The sequence below is a fragment of the Halichoerus grypus genome, chromosome 1, assembly GCF_964656455.1.
Source record: "Halichoerus grypus chromosome 1, mHalGry1.hap1.1, whole genome shotgun sequence".
NCBI classification, from domain to species: domain Eukaryota; kingdom Metazoa; phylum Chordata; class Mammalia; order Carnivora; family Phocidae; genus Halichoerus; species Halichoerus grypus.
In genome coordinates, this window is record NC_135712.1 from 214,326,332 (window position 1) to 214,352,063 (window position 25,732).

The window sequence follows — 25,732 nt, forward strand, 5'->3', positions numbered from 1 at the left end:
CTGTGGGGGCGTCCTGGGCAGTGGAGGGCCGAGTGGCATCCCTGGCCCCCACTCGCTTGATGCCAGGCATACCCCCCCAAAGTCATGATGACCACTAATGTCCACAGATGTTGCCATGTGTCCCCCTGGGGGTTGGGTTCATCCTCAGGTGAGATGCACCAGGGTGTCTTGGGAAGGGTGGGGGAACCCATCCCTGGATGGGAAACCCCCTCTCTGGGAGATGAGGGAGCAGGAGGAAGGGGTCCATATCCACCCCCACTCCCAACAGGGGGTCAGTGGCTTTGAGGAGATTCTCAGTGCTTGTGGACTCGAGGCTGGGAGACCCAGCTGGTCAAAGTCCTTCCAAACTTCTACAAGACAGGCCGGGGACAGAAAAGGACAGACCCACTCGGCTTTTTTCCAATTGCTTTACTACATGTGCAATGGGAAGGAAACCCGGCCCACCCACCACACCCCTCCACCACAAAGCCTCCACCTTGTTGAGGAAAAGAACAAAAAAAAAACCCCAAAACAAAAAATGATCCTGAGTCAGGACGACCATGCCAAGCCCCTCAGTAGGTGATCTGGTACACCGAGGCGTGGTCCTTGGACCCGGTGATGATCAGGCGGTTGTTGGGGGACACATCACAGCACAGGATGGAGGAGGTCTCAGGTACCTGGGAAGGTGGAAGGCCAGTATGAGCTGAGGGGGCTCACCCACCCCTACCCCTACCCTCTGCCCGTCAGTTCAAGCCTGGTCCCTCTCAGGACCCCTGCACTCAGCACCTGGAGCCGAGCGCTGCCCCCCCGCCCCGCCCCGCGCCTGGCCCGCAGTGGTACCTGGAACACCATGGTCCCCGCGGGCATGCCGTAGATGCTGACCAGGTCGTCCATCCCAACGCTCACCCACCACTGGCCTGGGATGGGGAGAAGGAGACTGGGTGGTGGGAAATCTGGCAGCTGAGGGCAGGGCCCCTGGGGACCTGGGGCACAGAGGTAGCCCCCCACCTCCCTTATGCCCCCATGGACAGCATCACTGAGAGGTTTCTGCTGATGAAGGGCGATGGGGGGGGTGGTCAGGAAGGGTGGGACAGGACCCTGTGGGAGGCGGGGGGCCACAGGGGACTCCCCCGCCCCCTCCTGGCCACTCACCGAGCGGAGAGAACTTGAGACCCAGGATGGTGCTGTCCTTACACCCCACCATGTGCTTCTGGCCCCCTCGGGTGGGCTGCAGCCACTGTTGCCCATTGGCTGTGCCCACCAGAACCCAATCCTCCTGGGGACTGGGGGACAGGCTCATTATCTGGGGAGTGGGCAGCAGGGAAGAGGCCGGTCAGGTCCCAGCCGGGCCTGAGAGGTGGTCAGGGGCACAGGGACCCACCCTGGGGGCTGACCTCCTTCCAGCTTCCTGGCTTCGAGGCCCTGACAAGCAACCTCACACCTCTGAACCTCAGTCTGCTCATCTGTAAAGTGGGTTGGTCCTCTTTACCTTAAGGGACTAAATGGGCATGGGCACCCGATACAGAGTATGCAAGTGTCCAGTGTTATCGGGGCCCGGTGGGGTGGGGGGAGAGGACATTTCTCATGACCCTATTCCTGCCAGCACCGATCAGACGTGGGGTCCTACTACCCCCTTCCCCCCCCGCCCCGCAACATCCACCTCCTTCTCTAGCCCAAGGCCCATCCCAGGCCACACACCTGAGACTCAAATTGGTATTCCAGGGGCTCCCCGGGGGTCCTCAGGTCCCAGCACCGCAGGCAGGTGTCCAGCCCCCCCGTCCAGATGTTCTGGTCTTTGATAGCAATGCTCTTGGCTCCATTCGGGGGGCCCTGCAGGTCCCTGACCACAAGGGGTGTGCGGAAGGGGTCAGGGCTGAGACTCTGAGCCCAAGCCCCAGGAATACCACCTACGCAATCACACCCAGGTGACAGATGGGAAAACTGAGGCTGACAACAAGTACCATGACTGGGCTTTGAAGAAACCCAGTCAGAATCTGAACTCAGGCCCCCAACACTCTCAAATGCAAATCTAAGCAGTCAAGGGGCTTTTAGCCTTGGGACTGCTGGATCCCTGCTCAGGGCCTGAGATGGGAAGGGGCTTTCAGGATGAGCCCACCCAGCCCTAGGCCTCACCTGACAATGCTCTGGTCCCGCAGGTCCCAGATCCTGACTGTGCCGTCCGTGAAGCCAGCCAAGGCCAGCGTGTCCTCGGGGCCGAAGGCCAGGGCCTGGCAGGTGAGGCCTGCGCAGGGCAGCTCGTTGCTCACACACAGGGAGGGCGCGGTCAGGTCCCACACGCTCACGCTGGCCAGGTTGTGGCCGCCCGTCAGCAGGGTCGTGCTGGTCGGGGCCAGCAGGCAGGTGCGCAGGTAGGCCTGGCGGGTCTGGGGCGGGCGCAGATGCAGCTGAATGTCCTCTGCTGCGGGAGCTCTGCTCCCACGAGCCCCGCCCCCAGAGCCAGCCCCTCCCCGACCTGTACACGCAGGTGGCTCTCAGGATACTGGGCCTCTAGCCCCTGGCCCACCAGGCTCCACACTTTGACGCCGCCCCGGCCGCAGGTGAACGCGTGTCGCGTGAAGCTGCTGACGGCCGTGGCCAGCACCGGCTCCCCATGCTTTAGCATCCTCATCTTCTCCGCTCTGTGTGGGATGGCCGCCCTCTTGGATTGCCCCGGCAAGGCGTCTGGTCTCTTGCACATGTCCTCGAAGTCCTCAGGGTCCCAGCATCTTGGGAGGGGAGGCCTCGGGGTCACCGGCCTACCTGGGAGCCTCTCTGCCCACAGGGGGCCCCCCTCAAGCCTGGTTTCCCTACTACACGGGCTTCCCCCCAGGGGCTGCCCAGGTCCTTTCCAGTATTCTCCCTCTCCTAGAACCAAACATCCCCTCCACCTGGAATGCTTTGTCCCATCCTAGCAAACTCCTACTCATCCATCAAAATCCTAACCATTATGCCCCTTCCCTCCAGGAAAGCCTTCTCGTCCTCCTCTGGGCTCCCCCAGCCTCTGACCACAAGCCTGGGACTGTCTGTATCTAGCTCTAACACCTTTCCATGGGAGTTCTTTCCCCAAATCCCTGGAACCCAGAGCTAGTTATGTGGGGAGGGACAGTGATGCTAGCCTGATGGTAACTACCCAGTCCCCTCAGTTCTGGGTATCGAGCACAGTAGCAGGGTGGTGGGGGAGGGGAAGACACACCCGCACCTCCAGTCCCTTCTCTGACAGGGACAGAAGTACAGACAAGAGGGACAACATAGAGACTTACATGGGCTTCAGGAACGGATAGGCTCTCCCAGCAGGTTCCTGCGGTAGGACCAAGATCACGCAGAGCCATGTCAGCTCCCTCTGCCCCAGCCCTCTCAGCCTTCATGGAGGCTGACACTGAGGATGGGGCCTCACCTGGGCCACACGGGGGGAGAGCATCCCCTCTGCGTCTGGGCCTGGCTCTGCGCTCCCTTCTCGGGAGCCCTCGGGGGAGCTGGGGGAGGGCGCAGGTGGGCTGGGCACTGGTTGGAGAAGAGACAGATGAGTGGCAGGTGTGGGCTCCTGGGAGCAGGCTCCCTGCCCCCCCCGCCCCCCCGCCCCCTCACCGGGATTACCCAAAGTGTTTTCGCTTGGTTCCAGTCCCAAGTCGTGTGGTCCTGGGTCCTGGCTCTCCTGCCCACGGGAATCGGGGCAATCAGGTCAGACCAAAGGACCTGCCCAGGGTCGGTCTTAGACCCAGAAAACCTTGGGGAGGCCCAGGCAGTGTAGACAAACTCCTCAACAGCCCCAAGTCCCCAGGCCTGAGTCCTCTAAGGGAATCCGGGGTGGAAGCCGCGGACTGACCCCACAGGAAGCCAGACAACCCGACCTGAGGGCCCACCCCTCCAGGTGCCGCAGAGTGACTCACCAGGCCTGGCGCCTGCTCTGTCGCTGATACAACAGACGGGGAGCCAGTAGAACAACAGGATTCAACGGTGCTGTCGCCAGACACAGCCCCAGGCCGCCCCCATCCCCCACCCGCAGGGAGACTCACTCCTGCGTCGCAGCTGGTCCTTCTTGTGGGTCCCCGCAAAGATCTGCCAGAGTTGCTCGGTCAGAACATCCTGCCAAAACCGGGGCTCGGAGTCCCAGGGGGGCTGCGTGTCCGGCTGGGAGACGGGGGCGGCGTCGGCTCCGGAGGGCTGCCGGAGCCAGTCTGAGGACCTTGCAGCCAGGACGTCTTCGAAGGGTGGCCCCTGGAGCCCAGAGGGCTGTGGGGTCTCAGCCCCTGGGTGCAGGGAAGCCTCGGGGCTGGTCGGCCCCCAGGAGTCCGGGTCGGCCTGCTCCCCAGAGGTGCCCACGCTCGCCTGTACTGCAAAGCCCAGGGGCGTGAGCGGCAGCTCTGAGCTGGTCCCCTCCCTCCTCCAGGGCCCAGGCACCCACCTCCCCAGGCTGGAAGCCCAGCGGTCGGCTCCAGGTCTCCATGGTCCGCAGGAAGTTCTCTGCCTAGACGGGGAGGGCGGGCGGTGGGGAGAGGACACATCCCAGCTCAGCCTTTGTCATCGGGCAGCCTGGGTGCAGACCTCCTCCTGCAAGCCGGCTTCCCAGTGTGTGAGATGGGGATACACAGCCTGCTTCGAAGGTTTTGGGGTGGATTCGTGATAATGCAGGGCCCCCCCCCACTACACAGAGCGTAAAGCAAGTTCTTCGTACCCAGAACTCCACAGCCCAACCCTGAAGGCTGATCATCAGCGTCAAGTGGTAGAAAGCAGGGTCCAATCTGGGTTCCCCTCCCAGTTGCTTTTCTTAGGAGGTTTGAAAACTAAAGCCACAGGCGCCTGGGGGGCTCAGTTGGTTAAGCATCTGCCTTCGGCTCAGGTCATGATCTCAGGGTCCTCGGATTGAGCCCCATATCTGGCTCCCTGCTTAGCGGGGAGTCTGCTTCTCCCTCTCCTTCTGCCCCTCCCCTCTGCTCGTGTTCTCTCTCAAATAAATAAATAAAATCTTTAAAAAAATTTAAAAAAGGAAGAAAGAAAACTAAAGTCTCAACACCACTCTGCTTAAAACGGCCTCAAGAAGCAAATTCGTGGGTACCAATTTCCTCTGTGTGGGGACACCTGAATTTGCTTAAGTGTTGGGAGGATGCTCAGAAACCAGTGATCACCTCTTAGGGAGGAGGGCGGGCAGCAGGACAATAGGGGACCCCCGTGGGAGGGTCACGGTCCTTTATTTTATACTTAAAAACCACGCCACGTGACTACCAGCAATTCCAAATCGAAGTGAACAGTTTCTACAGGCCTGGAAGGGCCTGAGAGATCTAAGTTCCCTTCTTCCACCTGACCAACAGGCATCTGCCTGTCCTTTTAGGAGACATACTCCGTCCTCGAGACCAACAACCAGCCACAGACGGCTATTAAATATAAAGCGAAGTCCAGTGAAAAATGCGATTTCTCCAGTCCCACTCAGGTGCTCAACAGCCACGTCGGGCCAGTGGCCGCCAACGTGGATGTCACAGGCGCCAAGAACAGGGGTCCCTAGCACGGGCCCGGCGTCCAGGCTGAGGGCAGACCCGGCGAGATGGGAGCCTCCTGGCCAGTGTCCCCAGAAATTCAGAATGGGGAGACCCAGCTTCTGGGGCTGATGGGGAGCTCCATGGGAACATGCCTGTTTGCAGCTATATTTAGTGACAGCAGGAACGTTCTAGGCCTGCCCGTCTAATGCAGCAGCTGCTGGCTTCACGTGGCTGTTGAGCACTTGAAACATGGCTCGTGCCACTTGTTTTAAGGTGGCACGTGTCCCGTGGCCACCAGAGAAGACAGCCCAGGTCTGGTCTTTGGTCTGCGCGCCCCAAGCAGCGCCCTTGGGCCTCATCGATGCACGCCCCTCCGTGGTGGACCCCAAGAAGCTCCCCAGAGTGCTCTGGCCCAAGGCAAGCTCCCCAATCCTGGGAAAACATCCTGATTCACAAAGAAAGAAGGAATAAAGCAATGCAGCGTCCGTGCCAACTGCGGCCGGTCCTAGCTCCCAGGAGCCCCTGGCATTCCCATTTTGCAGATGAGAAAACAGAGGCCCAGAGAAGCAAAGCCAATTTCCCCAAGTCAGGAGGAACAGGGGCCAGGCAGTGTTTACCTGCTTCCATCAGCAGGCAGGCAGAATGGCGAGGGAGGGGCTGGGCAGCGGGGACCCCCCCTCTGAGCCCACCATTCCTGCGGCAGCCGGTGATGGGTTCCCCAGCTGGGCCTCCCAGCAGCACAGACCCAGGGGAGCCTTCCCCAATTCGCCCGGCTCGTTAATGTGCAATTTACTGGCACTTGAATGCACTCAGCATGAAAAGCGCTGCTCCCTCCTGCCTGCTAGCTGGCCCTCCCTGGGGAGAGCGCGGCGCAGGCTGGGCGGCGGCTGCCGCGGGGGATTTTCAATGCACAGCAGGGAGGCTGGGAAAACCGGGAGCCCAGACGGAGGGGAGAGGACAGCGGGGAGTCTCGGCGGGACTCCAGGGCCAGCAAGGCCCCTGGGTTGAACAGCAACTCTCTTGGGCAAGACCCCCCCTCACATCCTTATGTTGGGATCACCCCTGAATCCACAATCTGATCAGTTCTCCCCACCACACCTCACCCAGATGGTCCTGTTCTCCTGCTCTGCGCCCAGAGCCTCTCCTCCAGAGGGCGCCCATGAGCACGACTCAAGTCCCCCCTCCCTCTGCCCACAGCCCTCCAGGGCTCCCACTTCAGCCCAAGTCCTCTCCAGGACCCCCAAGATGCCACAGGACCTGCCCTGTCCCCTCCTTGCCCTCCCCACCTCACTGCTCCAACCACAGGGGTCTCCTCTCTGTCCCTCCAACACACCAGGCACTGTCTTGCCCCAGGACCTTTGCATGGGCTGTGCCCCCTGTTCCTCCCATCCCAGACAGCTGCACTCCCTCTCTGATCTCCTTCAAGAGTTTGCCCAAATGTCACCTTCTCAGCAAGGCTTGCCACTCCCACCCCTTCCCGCGTGTCCCCTCGGGCTGCTCTAATCCATCCCTGCACCTTGCCCGGCCCTCACCATCGGACACTTCTGTTTACCAAGCTCCCATCACCCCAAGGGCAGAGGTTTGTCGGTGTCCTTTGCAATTTCCCTGGCGCCTACAACAGCATTGGCAAGAAGGTGATGGATAAATATCTGCTGAATGAATAACCGTGTTCTGGCTGCTTCCTGGCCCCCCTCACTCTGGATCCGTCTCTCCCGGTTCCCCGCACTGCCCACCCCGGGGCCCTGCTGAGTTGCAGACACGGCCCTGGCCTTCTGCCACTCACATCTGGTACAGGCAGAGAATCCTGCCAGCACCCAGGAGAAAGGGGCCAGGTGGCGGGAGGACAGGCGGGAGTGGAAGACGTGCTTCAGCTTGGGCAAGGCGCCCTGTGCTGGGAGCCTGGGCCCCTGTGCAGACCTGCCCCCCCCGCCCCCCTCGCCCCCCACTCACGTGTGATCCAGGCCCCCGAGAACGCTCAGACACATGGAAGGCCGGAACCCGGGTGCGCCTGGCACATAACAGGCCCTTCATAGCGGAAGCAACTGACCTGCAACGTGCTGGAAAGGCCCCTGGCCTCCTGTGAGCCACGCAGGGACCGGGAGCAGGCCAGGAAGGACGAGCCTCCAAGAGGGTGGGAGACACACCCGGAAGGTGTGTAGGTGTGTGTGTGTGTGTGTGTGTGTGTGTGTGTGTTTGGGGGGGGCCGGATCCACTGATCCCTGGGAGATCCCAGGTCAGGTCCTGCCCCCCTCTGCCCACAGCCCTCCAGGGCTCCCACCTCCTTCAGATAAAAGCCCTCCCCACCCCATCCCCACGGGGCCCCCACCACCTGGCCCTGTCATGGCCTCTCTCCCTATATTTTCCTGCCTTTCAAGGAGGGGCAGCCATACCCCAGCTCCTGGTTACTCACTCACCTGCTTGTGATGCTCCTGGAGACCCTGCCGGATCTTCTGGAGCTGCAAGAGAACAGCAGGGATCACACTGGGAGGTGGTGACAGAGGTGGGCAAGAGTGAGGAGTCGAGTGCTGTGCATGCTTCTCCCCAGCTGTGTGGCCCCAGACAAGCTGCTCGACCTCTCTGGTCACTACACTCATCAAAGGTGATACCACCTACCACACAGAGTGGAAGCTAATTAGGGAGGCCCTTGGATTTCATTCTCGATGTGGAGTTCAAAGACTTCCCATAACCACAAGGCCCTGCACACCCGCCCCCATCCCTTCCCTCCTCTCCTCCCTCTGCTACAACCACAGGGCCTCCTCACTCATTCCTCCAACACACCAAGCCCAGTCCTGCCCCAGGGCCTTTGCACAGGCTGTGCCCTCTGCCCGGAATGCCCTTCCTTGCTCTCTCAGGGAAGGTAGAACCTCCGTATCTTCCCTATCTCCCCATGAACATCACTTCTTCCAAGAAGCTTTTCCTGACTATCTTAGTGCAAAATCTTTACCGATGTCCACCCCACCATCTTCTGTCTTCTTTATAGTGTCTACATTTTGTGAATCCCGTTTCTCTACTTACTCGTCTCTCTCTTCCCCCTAGGGGTGCCCTGTCCATGGAGCTAGCCACTAGTCAGGTGTGGCTATTTAAATTCAATTAAGTTAAAAATTCAGTTCCTCACAAGTTCTCAATAGCCACATGTGGCCGGCGGGTGCCATATTGGGCAATGTTGCTATAGAACATTCCCATCACTGCAGAAAGTTCTAGAAGACAGCACCACATAGCACCTACGCTCCTCACAAGCAGGGACTCCTGTTACCCATCCCTCAACGATGAGCTGTCAGCCACAGAAACGCTTCCTGTAAATACTGAATTTCTAACTTTTGCAGCAAGGTTAGTACTCATGAGGAAGAACGCTCTTGAAGAAGCCGGCCTGCACGGGTGACCTCGCTCGCCCAAAGGAAGCAGAAACAAGTGGAGGAGAAGGTGTCCCCAAACCCGGCTCCCGAGGCCAGAGGCACAGCCCCTCCAGGCTGTCTGGGGGCTGCCAGGGCTGCCCGGTGTGGCTCACCGCCAAGCACACGCTCTCCACCTGCGCCGTGAGGTGAGGGGGGAACCTGAGGGGAAGGAAAGCGCACAGAGCCCTCAAGACCCCTCCCCGGAACCAGCCCCGCCCCCGCCTGGCCAGGACCCCCCACTCCAAGGAGCCACCCCAAGGCGGTGTCAGAGATGCCATTTTAGTGCAGTGTTTTTAAACATATAATCAATGCAAGTAAATTCACACTAAACAAGGACAACTCGAAAATTTAAAATGAAGGCCAGGATTGGTACCAGTGGTTTTCGTTTTGCTTCGGGCTCCCTCATTCCTAGTTCTGTCTTCTGGGCCAGGGGTTTCTGGGCCCCCCAAGAGACCAGAGGGGACGCTCTCCCTCCCTCCGTGGGCCACAGCGGGACCTCCAGCCCCTGAGAGTCGCCCTCACCTGGGGAGCTCTTGCCGGAGCTGATCCAGGACACCGCGACAGTTCAGTTCAGAAGGAGCCTGGGAAGGTCCCAGGAGACTGTAGACAACCCCAGCCTCCCGCTCGCCCACCCTCAGGCCTTATCTCCAATCAGCCCCCCAGGGGCTGGGCTGGGACCTCCTGAAACCTGAAGGGAATTTGCTCTCTCTGATTACTTAAGTCCCCACGGAGTATCTTCCAATTTGCCTCCTGGCCTAAGGTCTCAAATACGGACTCTCTGGAGAGCCCTTGAGAGAGAAAGTTTGCCCACCCCAGCCTCATCTATTGAAAAGGGTCACCTCTGGAGGAGGGGAGCTTCTGCCTGTAAAATGTTAACCAGGGATGATGCAGTCATGTGTTTTATCACCTGGGTGATGAGAAGCAAGTTTAATTTAAAAAGAAAGTGCTTGGCACCTGTCGGTAGGTATGATGGGTTGGAGCCCCCGGCCAAAAGGCCTGGCCACCTGCCCGTGTCCCTCCATCAGGAGCAGCACAGTGAGGTTTGAGCCCAGCTTCCAGGCTCTTCCCTCTACCCACAGGGATTAATGCCCTCCTCACCAAAGTTCCTGGGGCCCTCCTCATCCTTGGAGGGCGCTTCTGGGGGCTGAGATGGCCCCAAGAGGTCATCTTCAGGCAGGAGGCCCAAGGACTTTATCCGGGGACGCTAAAATAATAAGGAGAGAGGGCAGAAGGCCCGGCAGCCAGGGACAGAGCCAACCCCACCCCACTCCCCGCCTCCCCTCCAGGACCCAGTCCCTGATCCCCAGCCCCCTCCCTGACTTCCAGCACCCCAATGCATGCCCTATACCCTCTTCATTTGTCAAACTCCAGTGCCTCCGGCTGCCCCAACTAATAGTGGGCTCCACCCAGGGACATCATGCCAGGAGGTAGAGGGGAGATGGTGCCAATACTTACACTCCCTGCCAGGAGCTGTCACCGCTGGGGGACCCCAGGGAAGGACGGTAAAATTCAACCTTAGTTTTGAGATAATTTCCTAAAGCATGGGTGAAGATCATTGGGAAGGGGTTTTGAAGGATGAGTAAGAGTTGGCCAGGTGAATTAGCAGAATTTCTCAGACCGGAGGAAAGGGACCTCTCTCCACCCCAGTCCCTCCTGCGGCACTAAGCCCCTTCTTTGCTTCGCTTCTGCCCCTCAACGGCCTTCCAGCCTCCTCTCCAGCCCGGGGGGACGCTGGGGTCCTCCAGGAGACCCGCCTGCCTACTCACCTCCCTTAGGATGGAGGCCCAGGACAGCAAGGAGGAAACTGCGGAGGGTCAACCAAGTTCAGGCCCTGAACGAACACCCCTCCACATCTCCCCTCCTCCCGGGGCCCTTTGACCCGTCGGGCCCCGCCCCTGCCCGCCCCGACCACGCCCCCGCCCGCCCCGGCCCCGCCCCTCCCCGCCGCCACCTGCACCACGAGGACGATCAATGAACGAGCAGCAGCTGCACGTGGGCTCGTTCTCCGCGGGCGGCCGCTGCAGGCACTGGCCAATCGCGAGGCCGCTTTCCCACGTGGGCCGCGGCCGCTATCGCTGATTGGCCAGCTCGCCCCAGCCGCCGGCCGGGCTGTCAATCAGCGCGCCCGGCGCCTTCGCTTAACCCTTGCGGTACCGCTCTGGGGAAAGGCAGCGTGCAGAGCCGCAGGCAGTTTGGGGTCCAGAGCGGGGCGAGGATATTTAGAAGGGCTTGGGGTCAGAGGGTGCAACCTGGGAAGGGGCTGGAGGGCCTGTAGTTGCATTGTTTAGTGAAAAGCATGATCATTTTAAGCCGTGCCCCAGCGTGGCTTGGGGCTAGGGGTGGGGCTGGGAATGAAGGCAGACTCCTTAGTACTCATTCCAATCCTTAGATAGGGGCTAATAACATTTTCCTCAATATTAATAACGCAGTTCAAACGAAGCTTCAAGCCCCTTTAATGGGGAAAACTTAACAGCTCCCTTTCATCCCGCACCAAGCCCTGGGCTCTGTATTTATGTCGATGAATTTTCCCAACTGTCCCCTAAGCCCAGGATCTGAGAACCAAAAGCAGGGACTGCAGAGGCCTTGAAGCTGGTACAATTTGTCCAGGTTCAAGGCCAGGGTAGGAAGGGGTGGTGAGTATTCCAGGCCTGGGATGATAGAAAGATAAGGGGTGGGGGTTGTAGGAGTTGTAGGATTCTAGAGTTGTGCTCTGGCCCAGTTTGCAAGGCCTACTGGAGGTGTGCCGTGGAGGTGTGCCGTGTCCTGCCCACCCCAGGACCTTTGCACTAACCATTCCCTCCTCTACCAGGAATAGTCTCCCCCTGACAGCCACTGGCTTGTTCCCTCCTTCCGTGGTCTGCTCAGAGCTCCCCACTTCCGCAGGCCTCCCCTCATCCCTTTTAAAAATGAACTTCCAGCACCAGCCCCCCTTCTCCCTTCCTTATTTAATTTTTCTCCAAACATGGTTTGAATTGGCACTAATCTTGTTGTAAGCTCAGTGGCTGTAAGTCCTGCTGTGTTCAAAATTCACGTACTGCTGATGGGGTTCTCAGACATTCTTGTACCGGCCACAGGGCCTACCCTGGTAGGTATGCCGGCTTGGCATCCGCAGAAGGGAGAGGACACTCTGCTGGCCCTTGCTGTGCTTTGTATGGGGAGGGGCACACTTGGGGGTTCAGATCTTGGGATGCACAGTCCCCCGAGGTTATAATGTAAACACACAACTTGGGCTTTGTGGCTGGTGTATGGAGGGGAAAGTGAGGACTGCCACGTGTGCACCGCAAAAAAAAAAACCGGTTTTCACCCATGATCCCTCCACTGGCCCTTAATTGAAGCGTATTTTATTTATGGGCCAGCCTGCTAATTTGCCTCCCTCTGTGAGCTTGGCTCTCTTCCTTTCGTGGTTGCTGGGCACACCAGTTTATCCAAGGCTGTCTGTCTCACACGGTACCCACTGGGTACCTGTGGCTATTTAAATTAAAACACATGAAAATGAAATAGAATTAAAAACTCAGTTCCTCAGGCTCACTGTCCACATGTCAATCGCTCTGCAGCCACACCACACGTGTCTGGGGATGACCATCCCCACGGGACAGTGCAAACCAAGAACATTCCCATCCTGGCGGGAAGTTCCAGTGGACAGGACAGGTCTGAGGTCTAGGTCCACGCAGAGGTCAGAAGCATTTCACAAGGAATCATCCTACTCTCTCCTTTGGAAGCCCGCAGGCGGGTGGGGTTCGAGCCGGGATGGTGGGCCCTGCCCTTCCTTTCGCTGTCCCCCATGTCCCCCAGTCTGGCCCGCAGGGACGCAGCCGTCCCTGAGCCCTCTGGAAGGGCTGAGGGCACAGCAGAGAGGAGGGGAGGCAGCAAAGATTTCCTTCTTGGCTTTTGAGTTGTTGTGGTTGACTTGGAAGCCCCAGGTCTGGAAGAAGGGGTTTGCATTTCCAAAGCTTTGGAATTCCCTGGCAGGCCCTGGTGACCTCAGACCCAGGCCCCCAGAGGCCCAGGGTTACTTGGCTTGGGTGTAGGCCAGGCAGAAGGCTCAAGGGAAAGCCTGGGGTGCAGAGGGGGCTGTGGAGTGACCACGGGGAAGTGGCAGCAGGGAGGGGGTGACCACTTTCAGTCCCCTGCCCCCATTCTCTCCCCCCACCCCAGGACATGCCAGTGGCCCTGTGGGGGAGTGACGGAGGGGAAAGAGCGGCTGCAGAAAGCCTGTAGGTAGAAGGACCCTGGTGTCCAGTCAGTGGATGAATGACCAAGAGGCGAAAGGACAGGGACCCTCCAAAGACTGTGGCTGCGCTGGGTGATAGATGCTCAAGGGTAGGATGCCCCTCAGCTGCCCCACCCTCAGAGGGCACTGGAATGCCCTTGAACTTAGACCTAGTCCCAGGAAAAGTGAATTTATTGAATTACCCGGAATTGATCGAAGTCTGCCTTCTGCCATCTGGTGGAGAGAGGCTCGTATTCATTTCCGGGGCTGCTGTCACAAATGACCCCCTGCCCAGGGGCTTCAAACAACAGAAATCTATTCCATCGTGTTCTGGAGACCAGAAGTCCAAAACCCAGGTGTGGGCAGGGCTGTGCTCCCTCTGGAGGCTCCAGGGAAGGATCCCTCCTGTCCTTCCTGTTTGGGGGGGGGGCACCATTCCTTGGTGTCCCTTGGCCTCTAGACACATCCCTCCAACCTTTGTGTCAGTCCTCACATGGGCTCCTGGTGTGTGTGTGTGTCCAAAGTCCCCTCTTCTTATAGGACACCAGTCATTGGATTTAGGGCCACCCTACTCCAGTATGACCTCAACTCGATCTGCCATGAATCCAGAGAGGTTAACTCTCGTCCCCAGGGTCACAGAGCAACTGAGCGGCTAAGCTAAGGTTTGAACCCCGGTCATCTTGCTGTGGGATATACCCTTGTAACCCTGACACCATAATGCCCAGATCTAAATTAGGTTCCTGCCATTGAACTGCCCACGTCGCAGCATTAGGTGGGACCCCCTGTGGACCCGAGCTTGGAGGAACGTGCATCCATTCCAGAAGTGGCCTCTTGGAGCTCCTGGACCTGGCTCTCGCTTCTGAAGAAACCCAGATGTATTAGTTAGCTACTGCTGCGTAACAAGTCGTCCCCAAAGTTAGTGGCTTAGGCGATAAGCATTTATCATTTCACACAGGTTCTGGTGGTCAGGAATCTGGAGGTAGCTTTGCTGGATCACTTTTAGGGGGGCTGATGAGCAGCTGTCCACCTTTCAGCTTCTCTGTCTCCCTTCCCAGCGAACGTGTTGTGCCATCCAGAAGTCGATTTGAAAACCTCAGCAAGGCCCCGTCTTGTCATTCTGTCTCCCTTGACCCTAATCGTACTCACCACCTGGTGCTTTGTTGTTGTTTGACTTAATTCTTCTTTGTCGTGTGTGTGCGTGTGCGTGTGCGTGCGTGTGCGTGTGTGTGTGTGTATGCGTGCAGGCGTGGATGACAGGATGGCTGAGTGGGTAACACATGCGTCCATCCATGGGCCTTTTTCGTGCTTATTTTCCCCAGGTGTCTGTGTCTTAGTTGCGGGGTCCAAAGTAGCCCTTCGTCACGTCCATCCCAAAGTACACGTTCGTCCCAATTTACACTTCGCCTCAAAAGGAGCCTTCCTCCGGGACTTGGGGAGGAGATGTGACCTGGATGAGGTCCCAGCATCAACGCTTCCCGACACGGAGTTAAGAGACTTGCCCAACCAGCCAGCTCATCTACATTTAGGACCGAAAGTGACCACGGTTGGTTCATTGGGTGCATTGGGCTGCCGCGGGCTTCCCAGCACACTCCCGGGTGGCCCGTTCTTATTTCCAGTGAAGTCATCCCAATGAGACCCCCAAGGCAGGGCGAGGCCACAGACGTCCCCCTGAGGGTCCAGTTCATCGCCTCCAGGAGGTGGAAAGAGGGGAATGTGGGTCCCCATTAGACCCGACCCCGAGGCCCGTTCAGAGTTGAACTTATGGTCTCTGGCGCCCTCTGCTGGCGAAATGTTTTATTACAGCGCCGTCGCGGTGTCCTTTCCCTACCGTGAGGTCACCCGTTTCAAAACCCCACGCAGTCCCAGGATCTTTAGTAAATTTGTCCAGTTGCCCAACCATCGCCACAGCCGAATCTTGGAACATTTGCATCACCCGGGAAGTGTCCCTCTGGTCCGTTGTGAATCGACCCCTCCCTCCCATCCCTAGCTTTCTCTCCCTGGGAGTATCTCCTTTTCTAGAAACATCATATACATGGGCTTATAATAAATACATGTCTTTTGTGTCTGGCTTCTTTCACCGAACGTCATCTTTTGAGGTTCACCTGTGTTTTTTGCGTGTATCGGTGCTCGGTTCCTGTTTGCTGCAGCTGAGTATTTCATTTGGGTGGGTGGCCCCCACTTTGTTTCTCTTGGGCCTTTAGTGGAGGTTTGGCTGTTTGCAGTTTGGGTGGTCGTGAACACAGCTGCGGTGAACGTCCACGAACAGGTATGTGTGTTGGCATGTGCTCTCGTTCCTCTTGGGTAGATATGAGAATGTGTCTACCTTTTTCTGGAGCTTCCAGGCTTTTTCCCAAAGTGGGGACACCGTCTTGCATTCCCACTGGCTGTGTCTGAGGCCCAGAGTTGCTCCACATGCTCTCAGTGGGAAAACTTCTAAATGAGGGGATTCCCGGTGGCAGGAACGTCTTCCTTCTCAGAAGGGTCTTCTGGTGGCCAGCTGGCCCTCATCCGGCTCCAGACTCTCCTGCTCCAAGCCTGAGTTTGAGCTTCATTTCTGCCCATCCTCAGATTGGACGCCAGGCTCAGAGTCCGATGGGTCTGGGATGCCCCAGCCCTGTGGGTCCTTGTGATGGGTGAGGACCTCTCCCTTCAGGGGGTCTCTCTGTTTATCCATCTTTCCATTATTACTCTCTATTGACACTTAAAAAAAATATTTTATTTATTTATTTGCCAGAGAGAGACACAGCGAGAGAGGGAACACAAGCAGGGGGAGTGGGAGAGGGAGAAGCAGGCTTCCCGCTGAGCAGGGAGCCCGATGCGGGGCTCGATCCCAGGACCCTGGGAGCATGACCAGAGCCTTAACGACTGAGCCACCCAGCCGCCCCCTCTATTGACACTTTTTGAAAATGTCCCTCCAAAGAACTACACTGATGCATTGCTTCTAAACACAAAACAGACCCCAAAGATTTCAAATGGAAAATTGCTGTCACCACTGGGTCCTCATTGGGGTTCCTTGGCCTCAGCCACTCATCTCTAAGTCAGTGGTTCTCAGACTGGTGGGCATCAGGATAGCTCGGGGGTGGGGGGATTTGTTGAAACACAGATCACTGCGCCCCAACCCCCCCCCCCCCGAGTTTCTGACACAAGAGATCGGCAGTGGGGCCCAGGAATCCACATTTTTACAATATATTCTTTTTTTTTTTTTTTAAGATTCTATTTACTGGGCACCTGGGTGGCTCAGTTGATTGGGCAACTGACTTTGGCTCAGGTCATGATCTTGGGGTCCTGGGATCGAGTCCCGCATCTGGCTGTCAAATAGAGAGAGAGAGAGCACAAGCAGGGAGAGTGGCAGACAGAGGGAGAAGCAGACTCCCCACTGAGCAGGGAGCCCGACATGGGACTTGATCTAGGACCCTGGGATCATGACCTGAGCCGAAGGCAGTCGCCCAACTGACTGAGCCACCCAGGCGCCCCTCCTTACGGTATATTTCTAATAAAGAGCTGGACAATCCTTTAAACATTGAGTGGAATCCTGTCCCTCCCCTGCCCAATCTCCTCCCACGGCTCTCCCTTGGACTCAGAACCAAAGTCTTCAGAGGGCTTTTGAAAGCCCTGCAGTCTTTACCACCCTGCTGATTAATCCCGGGTTACAGTCCCTTCACTCCATTCACACGGACCTTCTGCTTTTCCTCACAGGCTACCACAGGACCTTTGCACGGGCTGTCTGCTCATCCGGAACACTCTTCTCCTTGACTGCATTGTGACTCACTCCCTCAAGTACTTCCTATTTTAGCTCAATGTCACCTCCTCAGAGTGGCCTTCCCTGACCCCCACCCACATGAAACTGCACCCTACCTCAGCCTGAGGAGGCACCTTCTAATCCCCTTATCTTGTTTTCACACTAATTTCACTGTTGGACAACAGTATATTAATTTAGACACTCGGAGGCAAGAATCGTTGGAAAACATTCCAGAAGCTATTATGGTGGATGCTTCTTGCCTGAAGCAGTCTTTGTACCCCGAGGACGCCCCCACATTTGCCACTGGGCCCTTGGTATTTGGCTGTATGTGAGAGCCTTCCCTTTTCTCCTGTGGATCTAGTTATTATTGGTGTGGACGCCTAGAGTCCCATTTTTTTTAATGGCTTATAATTCATCATTCTCCTTCATTATTTGGATGGTCCCATTGTCTAGATTTGGCCGGATTTCAAGCTGACTTCTCTGCTTTTCTGACACGCCGCAGCATTCTTCCGAGTGCCTCCTGGCTTGCAGGCAGGACTGGATGGTCCAGGCTCCTGTTCCTCTCCTGTCCCAGGCCTGGGATCTTCTTTGTAAACATGCAGATTTCTGAGCCCCAGCCCAGCAGGTCGGGGAGCAGAAATTAGGGATTCTTCAGAGAGTGAGCATCTTTTTAGAAAGCTTCCTGGTGGGATAGGGTGGCCTGAGAGCCAGGAGGGAGGTGGGCGTGAATATAAAAGGGTATTATGGGAGATCCTTGTGGTTGTGACATTGAACTCTACTTTTGCAAAATGTTACCACTAGAGAAAAAGTGAGCAAAATGTAGCCGGGATCTCTCTGCACTATTTCTTACAACTGCAGGTGAATCGCCATTCTCCCAGTAAAAATTTCAATTAAAAAAAGAGACATAGGAAAATAGCATCACAGTGGACGTGCCAATACCATGAGAGGCTAAACGGAAGAATCTGTGGGCTGCAGCTTCCAAGCAGTGACCTTGTGGAATGATCTTTCCCTGTTATCGTCCAATCAGCTTTACAGAAATAAAGGTGAGGATAAAATTCAGGATGAAAAACAAAAAGGAACGGGTCCAGGTGACTCAAGGAAATGGCTTCGTTTGGGACCCACTGTTTTCAACTGCAAAGAAGCCATTCTAAAATTCTTGGAAGGAATGATCTTACCTGGTATGTTCTTGAAAAAGCCAAAGACACAGGCAAAATAACGAAAGGAAATGGTTGCAGACAATTAGAATCGCTCACCCGTTATTCTTTGATCATTCGCTGGCTATCTACATATTTGATAGTACAAACAAGGAGACTAGTTTTGGGTAGCTTTTTATTTCGATATCATTTCAAACTTATGCAAGAATAGTACTAAGACCTCACGTATGTGTGTGTGTGGTGTGTGTATACGTGCACGTGTCTGTGTGTGCATGTGTGCATATGTGTGTGTGCATGTGTGTGTGTATGCACATATACAAATTATGGGTATTCCTTCTCTTAACTCAGAGTAAATTGCATTCTGTGCCCCTTTATCCTGAAATACTTCAGCGAACTGGTTTTTGAGGATGAGGGGCGCCCTCTTGTGGTCACGCTTTTTCTCCCTTGAAATAATTCTTACATATTCTAGAAACACTTCGTCAGGATATGTTTCGCAATATTCGCAAATATTTTCGCCTTGTTGTCGCTTGTCTCCTTGTTTGCGTCAAAGTAGCTTTCAAAGAGCAAATATTTAAATAATATTTAATGACCCACTTGATCTTTTCTTTGTATTTGTCACATTTTGCGTACTAAGAAATATTTGCCTGGCCCAAGGTCACGAAGATATTTCTCCTGGGTTTTCTTCGAGATGTGTAGAGTTTCAGCTCCTACTCTCAGGTCTACGACTGGCTCAAAACTGATTTGCGTACACTATATTATGATGAACTCACTGGTTGTGAATAGACAGGCATGTTCTTAAAAAGAAGATCTGTAAGAATTTTCAGTTGGCCTTCAGTTGAGCCTGTTGATTTAACGTAATTGTAACCAGCTGTCCCCGCACATCCCAGCCACCATCCGTAACACATCTGAGCTTCTGCAGGTGCCTGATGGCAGCTCATAGCCAGGAGCTTCCCACAGAGTCCCCAGGCACCCTGGGCCAGCCCCCCACCCCCAGCAGAAGCATCCAGCCTGGAACCTGGAAAAGGCTGGGGCCGGTCCCCAGACGGGGAAGTGGGGGGTGTGGGGAGTGTGTGGGGTAGGGTGGGGGCTTCCCTGGGAGTGATGGGACTCAAACAGCTGTGCAGGGCCTGGGGTAGGGAGCAGTCACTCCCCCGTCCACACTGGGATATATTATATTTATTATATAAGCCATTTATTAACATGGTTAACGTTTTTGTCCCTCCCAACTGCAATCTAAGAAGGATGAGGGCAATTACTGTGTTCGTTTACTGCCATATACCCCAGTGCAGAGAACCGAGCCTGGGGTATAAGATGCCTCCCGAGTATGTATTGGAGGAACCCACAGGCATTTTTCCTGATCTACCCGGTGCAACCGAAGACGCACAAACGTGGAAATGTGAACCAGGTCGCCATCCAGTGGCCAGGACAGGATACCACACCCACAGGAGGAAAAACAGCATGTAGAGAACCGCACAAAGACCCCATTTCTGGAAGAAATAAAAGACGTTCCAGGGAGAAACATTCCGATGATGTGAATATGTTTTCACGGGAGTGTGTCGGCAGGCGGGAAGTGTGGGGGAAATAAGCATTTATTGCCAAAGTAACGGGGGGCTCAGGGGTTGCTCAGTGGCCACGCCCCCAACCGCACCCCTGGGTCTCGTTCGGCCTCTAGCCACGCCCCTCTAGGGGCGGTTCCAGTCTCAACCACGCCCATAGTGTCATTCTGGCTTCAGACAGGCCCTAAGGCGGTGGATCCGGGGACTGGACCCAATCGCGCTCCAGAGGGCGGGGGGAACTAGCATCTATCTGCTCGACGATTGGAGGACGCATCTCGCCCCGCCCATCGTTGAGGCTCCACCAATCCAGAGACCCAGGCTTGCCTTCTTTTCCGCTCCCGGCAGCCCCGGAACCGGAAGCGGAAGCGCCGATCCGGCCTCGGCCGGCGGCGGCGGTGCTACTTCTTTGCGGACGTTCGCCTTTCTTGGGGGTGGCCATTTCTGTGTCCGCTGCGGGGCCCGGCCCCGTCTCTGCTGGACAGCCGGGGCTGGGTCAAAGGGCGGGGTCCAGCCTGGGTGGAGGCCCCTGGGGCAGGGCGGGGCGCCCCCGACCCCCGGGACGCTGGGGCCCGGCGGAGCCCAGGCTGGGGAAAGGGCCGCCGTGGGTGCGGCGTGAATGCAGCCTGGCTTCCGTGGGCTCGGAGCGGAGCAGGGCCGCGTGCGGAGGGGCAGCGTCGCGAATGGGCTGCGAGGTGGAGCCAGGTCCCGTTTCCTTGGGAACCACAAAGACGGGAGAGATGGGGGTTGTTGTGTCCGGAGACCCCTTATCTGAGCCTCCGCACCTGGTGGGAAATGCAGCCCGCTTCCCGGGTGTCCAAGGGAATCAGATCGTCCAGGCGAGAGAGGGACGCTTCTTAACGGGCAGAGTGTCCGGCGAGTTAGAAAGGGGGGGATGGCTCCAGCCGGAGAAAGGTTTCCTGCGAATGTTGCGGCTGGCTTTACTGCCTCTGTCCTCTCCGGCCTCCGAGTGTCAGGGCAGGGACTGACTTTTCTCAGTTGATCTTTCCTGCCGCTCGTACCCAGGGCACTGAGACGTTGTGCTCGCTGGGCGCCAGCCTTGGGCTCCAGTCCTGGCCCCGAGCCTTAATGGGTTCTCCGATGATATCACGCAATTTGTCGAGCCCTTCAGAGCCTCAGATTCCACATCTGTGAAATGAAAGTACAGGACGGTACCTGCACTGGGCAGGTTGACGAGTGCTGTGTAAAGTGTTGGTTATTGTTAATAACGTCAGCTCATCATCGTGGGCATCCTCATATTCAAGTCTTAGACCCCTGACTTCACGTAGCAGAAGGACAAGTGGTTATGACCGTGGGCTTTGACCCAAATAAGGGTCAAATGAGACCAGGGATTCCCACCCTGAGGACGCTTTTATCCCCAGGTGACATTTGACAATGTTGGAAGATACAGTGGTGGTGACGCCTGGGTTAGTGGGGTGTTGCTGCTCGCGTTGGGTGGTCGGAAGCTGGAGATGCAGCTCAGCACCCTCCGGTGAGCAGGACGGCGCCCCCGTGTTTAATGTGCCCACCCTGAGATGCCCTGTTTGCGTGGAGTAGACAGACATTCACCAGGCATATATCATTGTTATTGATATTATTCTATTATTGATGAATTTTCATGGAGAAGTGGTTTTCCAGATCCAGGTTAATTTCCTCAGATCCAGGTTATTTCCTTAATCTCAACGAGGCAGCTAGACTATTAGTTTCTTTTTCACGAATAATTTTCAAGCAAAAGTACAGAGGTGATAAATAATTTTAACATGTACCCATATTTGCTACAAATGTTTGTACAGATAAACAGTACACAAAACAGTACATAAAAAATAAAAACAGTACTGATAGGGGCGCCTGGGAGGCTTAGTCGTTAGAAGTCTGCCTTCGGCTCAGGTCCTGGTCCCAGGGTCCTGGGATCAAGCCCCGCGTCGGGCTCCCTCCTTAATGTCCATCAGATTTAGTGTTGATTATACATCAGGGTTTCTCAAACTCACTGCCTCACTGGCCCAGATGCTAGGAGCAATCCCACTGGTGACAACCAGAAATGTCTCCAGACGTTGCCAATGTCCCTGGAGGGCAAACTCACACTTGGTCGAGTACCAGCTATACGCGGAGGTGTGATTAGGTCCTTACCGCTGCCCTGTGCATACTGTGACTTATTTAACTGTTTTCTTGGTGGTGGTGTTTTAGTCTGTTTTGTCCGTGTTTTACTTTTGCACATACCGCCCATCCTTGCTCCGGAATCCTGCGGGCAGCTGTGGGAGGGGTCCAGGGGAGAAACTGCACAGTTTGGCTGCTCTATGTATTTGGGAGCTGAATGTTTACAAATCTCGATTTCTCTGGAACACTTATATGACTTGTGCAGCTGTGTGAGCATATTCTCCTTGAGAGCAATGGGGCAAAGTACGGTCCCAGATGGTGCCTGAGAAAAGCAAGGCTCCTTCCACACCAGTCCCTAGTCACTTAGTCAAGCCCCTAAAAAGCCACCAAAACCTCCAATTGCTTTTATGGATTTTCAGAGCTCCGCACGTACAATCCTATGTCCTTTAAGCCCAGGGAGACAATTAGTGTGTATTTTAAATTGCAATGAAATTTAATTTAAATTTCATTGCAATAAGATTGTCCTTGGAGCAGCCTGCAGGGCCTGAGAAGAGCTGTTTTTACCCAATGTTGGCCAAGACGTGGAAGTACCATCACTCTGGAGTTCATGGTCACCTGCAAGGGTTGACTCAGTTGTCACGGGTGTGGCTGTTCAAATTATTCACTGAAACCCCTGTCTCTTTTGAAGCTGCCTTCTATGGCAAGATTCCCTGGCTGGGTTTTGCAGAACTCCCTTGTCAAGAAGATTTGATTCTTCTGTCATTTTTATGCACATTTATTTTTTTCCAGTTATTTCTCAGAATTCATTCTTGCAATTCTCTGTTCCCTGCAAGCTGTGATTTTTGTGGTGTTTCTTTCAGCAGTGTGTGCTGTCCTGCGTGGTAGCGACATGAGGCCATTTCAAAAAATTGTATTTTAGAGTTCAGTGTATGTGTTTTTTTTTAAATGGCTTTACTGAAATAAAAAGTGTAAAATTCAGTGGCTTTTAGCATCCACAGAATTGCACAACCATGAATACAATTTTAGAATATTTTCATCACTTCCAAAAGAAGCTCTGTACCCTTTAGCTACCACCATACTGTCTCCCTGTCCCCCACCCTCAGCCCTAAGCAACCACTCATCTATTTTCTGTCTAGAGATTTCCCTCTTTGGGATATTTCATATGAATAGAGTCATACAATATGTGGTCTCTTGTGATGGGCTTCTTTCATAAAGTTTTCAAGGTTCATCCACATTGTAGCGTGTATCAGTGCTTTATATATTTTTAAGACTGAATGACGGGGCGCCTGGGTGGCTCAGTTGGTTAAGTGTCTGCCTTCGGCTCAGGTCATGATCCCGGGGTCCTGGGATCGAGTCCTGCATCTGGGCTCCCTGCTCAGTGGGGAGCCTGCTTCTCCCTTTCCCTCTGCCGCTCCCTTCTTGTGCTCCCCCTCCCTGCTCATGCTCTCTCTTGCTGTCTCTCTCTCTCAAATAAAATCTTAAAAAAAAAAAAAAAAAAAAAGCCTGGATGATATTCCAGGGCGTAGTTGGGCCATATTTTGTTCATACATTCAGCTGCCCGTGGACATTTGGGCCATTGTGAGTAATGCTACTGTGAACATTTGTGTACAAGTATCCTTTTGAAACTGTTTCAGTTCTTTTGTTAGATGCTGTTAAAGAGACAGCAGGACCAAAACGGAGTCACTTGTGCCAAGCCCATGTCACCAAACAGAGGAGTAACAGCTGACCAAACTGCAGTTCAGCCTCTCCCAGGAACATAAGCTCCGCCAGGCAGCTGATGGACCCCTTGTGTCCCTGAAAGGTGACCTCGCCTGAAACCAGTCCACTCTGCTAATACCTCCTTGTGTCTCTCTCCCTCTGTCTCTGAAAACCTTCCATTTTGTACAGCTCTCCGGAGCTCCTTTCTGTTTGCTAAGGTGACATGTTGCCCCATTCATGAGTCATTAAATAAAGCCAATAAGATCTTTAAAACTTACTCATAAACTGTGTTTTCCAACAATCCTAGGGGTAGAATGGCTGGGTCCTATGGAGACTATGTTTCGTCATGTGAGGAGCCGCCAGACTTTCCCACAGTAGCTATGCAATTTAACATTCCCACTAGCAGTGAGTGAAGATTCTGATTTTCCACATCATTGTAGACACTTGTTACTGTCTGTCTTTTTGATTGTAACCATCCTAGCAAGTGCAAAGTGGTATCTCCTTGTGGATTTTTAAAAAATATTTTATTTACTTGAGAGAGAGTGAGAGAGATCACAGAGGGAGAGGGAGAAGCCAACTCCCCTTTGAGCAGGGAACCTGACTCGGGGCTCGATCCCAGGACCCGGAGATCATGACCTGAGCCAAAGGCAGAGGCCCAACCAACTGAGCCACCCAGGTGCCCCCTCCTTGTGGTTTTGATTTGCATTTTCCTGGTGGCTGATGATGTTCAGCATCTTTTCATGTGCTAATTGGCCCTCTGGATATCTTCCTGGGAGAAATGTCATTCACATCCTTTGCCTCCTTTTATTGGATGACTTATCCTTTTATTGAGTTGTGGGAGTTCTTTATGTATTCTAGGTATAATTCCCTTGTCAGGTATGTAATTTGCAAATATTTGCTCCTAGGCTGTGGATTGTCTTCACTTTCTTGAATATGTAAGCATATCCCCAGGCCTGCCCCAGCCTCTCCTTCAGCACCTTGGGCCAGGCCCCGGCACCAGAAGCATCCTGCCTAGAACCTGGAAGAGGCTGGGGCTGGTCCCCAGACGGGGAAGTGGGGAGTGTAGGGAGTGTGTAGGGGGCAGGGGGACAGGGTAGGGGCTTTCCTGGGAGTGATGGGACTCTAACAGCTTTTCAGGGCTTGAGGGAGGCAGCAAAAGGGACGGGCACTCACAGTCACTCCCTGTTCACATTGGGATATATTATTATATTTATTACATATGCTATTTATTAATATGGGTTTTTTTTGTTGCTCCCCACTGGAATCTAAGAAGGATGAAGGCAGGGATTTTTGTGGTCATTTACTCTATCCCCCAGTGCAGAGAACAGTCTGGGTTATAGAAGATGCTTGATGAGCACAGTTGACCCTTGAACAACACGAGTTTGAACTGTGCAGGTCCACTCATATGTAGATTTTTAAAATAAACACAGTGCCGAAGTGTAAATGTATTTTCCTTATGATATTAATATTTTTTTCTGTAGCTTACTTTATTGTAAGAATATGGTCTATAATACATATAGCATACTAAATATGTGTTAATCATCTCTTTGTGTTATCAGTAGGGTTTCTGGTCAACAGTGGGCGATTATTAGTTAAATTTTTGGGGAGTGAAAAGTGACACACAAATTTTCAACTATGTGGGACGTCAGAGCCCCTAACCCTCATGTTGCTCGAGGGTCAAGTGTTTTTTTTTTTTTTTTTTTTTTTTTTTAAAGACCCTATTTATCTATTTGAGAGAGAGAGAGCACATGAGAGGGGGGAGGGTCAGAGGGGGAAGCAGACTCCCCGCTGAGCAGGGAGCCCGATGCGGGACTCGATCCTGGGTCTCCAGGATCATGACCTGAGCCGAAGGCAGTCGCTCAACCAACTGAGCCACCCAGGCGCCCATTAGGGTCAAGTGTTTTTATTAGGGGAATATGTATATTCACTTTTTTTTTTTTTTAAAGATTTTATTTATTTATTTGAGAGAGAGAATGAGAGACAGAGAGCATGAGAGGGAGGAGGGTCAGAGGGAGAAGCAGACTCCCCGCCAAGCAGGGAGCCCGATGCGGGACTCGATCCCAGGACTCCAGGATCATGACCTGAGCCGAAGGCAGTTGCTTAACCAACTGAGCCACCCAGGCGCCCTGTATATTCACTTTTGCTCGTGCATACACAGAACATCTTTGGACGGTTACGCAAAGCGCTGGTAACAGTGTCTTTAGGAAGGGTTCTGGGGGACCAGGTATTTGCATTGAGAGGGACTTTTTATTGACAATGGATTGCCACAAAAAATCCATTAACTTTAAAGTGATACCTCTGTGTTGGTTTGGACAGATTATCATATTGTACTATTTATTAAGAAAAGTTAATTGCAGAAATAGTGTGTATGAAATGATCCCACTTTCATTTAAAAAAAATTAAAAGGCCATAGGAAAAATTCTAAGGGGCGCCTGGGTGGCT

At 54.5% G+C, this 25,732-nt stretch overlaps 1 protein-coding gene and 1 long non-coding RNA gene across 8 annotated transcripts; one reads left to right on the plus strand and one right to left on the minus strand.

Moving 5' to 3' along the window:
- Nucleotides 1–432: 432 nt before the first annotated feature.
- Nucleotides 433–10,678, minus strand: TLE6 (TLE family member 6, subcortical maternal complex member). 6 transcript variants are annotated; one of them, XM_078057688.1, is made up of 19 exons: nt 10,609–10,678; nt 10,298–10,376; nt 9,941–10,046; nt 9,365–9,423; nt 8,956–9,001; nt 7,865–7,906; nt 4,382–4,444; nt 3,993–4,305; nt 3,867–3,889; nt 3,574–3,631; nt 3,374–3,480; nt 3,240–3,277; nt 2,453–2,705; nt 2,113–2,363; nt 1,678–1,819; nt 1,374–1,442; nt 1,132–1,282; nt 820–896; nt 433–656 (listed from the first exon to the last, which is right to left on the minus strand). In XM_078057688.1, exons 3-19 carry the CDS (start codon nt 10,007–10,009, stop codon nt 552–554), a joined length of 1,866 nt encoding a protein of 621 aa, XP_077913814.1. In that variant the 5' UTR covers nt 10,010–10,046; nt 10,298–10,376; nt 10,609–10,678; the 3' UTR covers nt 433–551. The 6 variants fall into 6 exon arrangements, 5 of the variants coding, with proteins under 5 accessions (XP_077913814.1, XP_077913830.1, XP_077913845.1 ...); XM_078057695.1 differs by lacking the exon at nt 1,374–1,442 and having other exon boundaries at nt 437–656; XM_078057704.1 differs by lacking the exons at nt 8,956–9,001; nt 9,365–9,423 and having other exon boundaries at nt 434–656.
- Nucleotides 10,679–19,869: 9,191 nt separating this feature from the next.
- Nucleotides 19,870–23,567, plus strand: LOC118550785 (uncharacterized). Of its 2 annotated transcripts, none has more exons than XR_004924739.2 (2): nt 19,870–20,990; nt 23,227–23,567. It is a non-coding gene; the product is annotated as an uncharacterized LOC118550785 (long non-coding RNA). The 2 variants fall into 2 exon arrangements; XR_004924738.2 differs by having other exon boundaries at nt 23,239–23,567.
- The last annotated feature ends 2,165 nt before the right edge of the window (nt 23,568–25,732 follow it).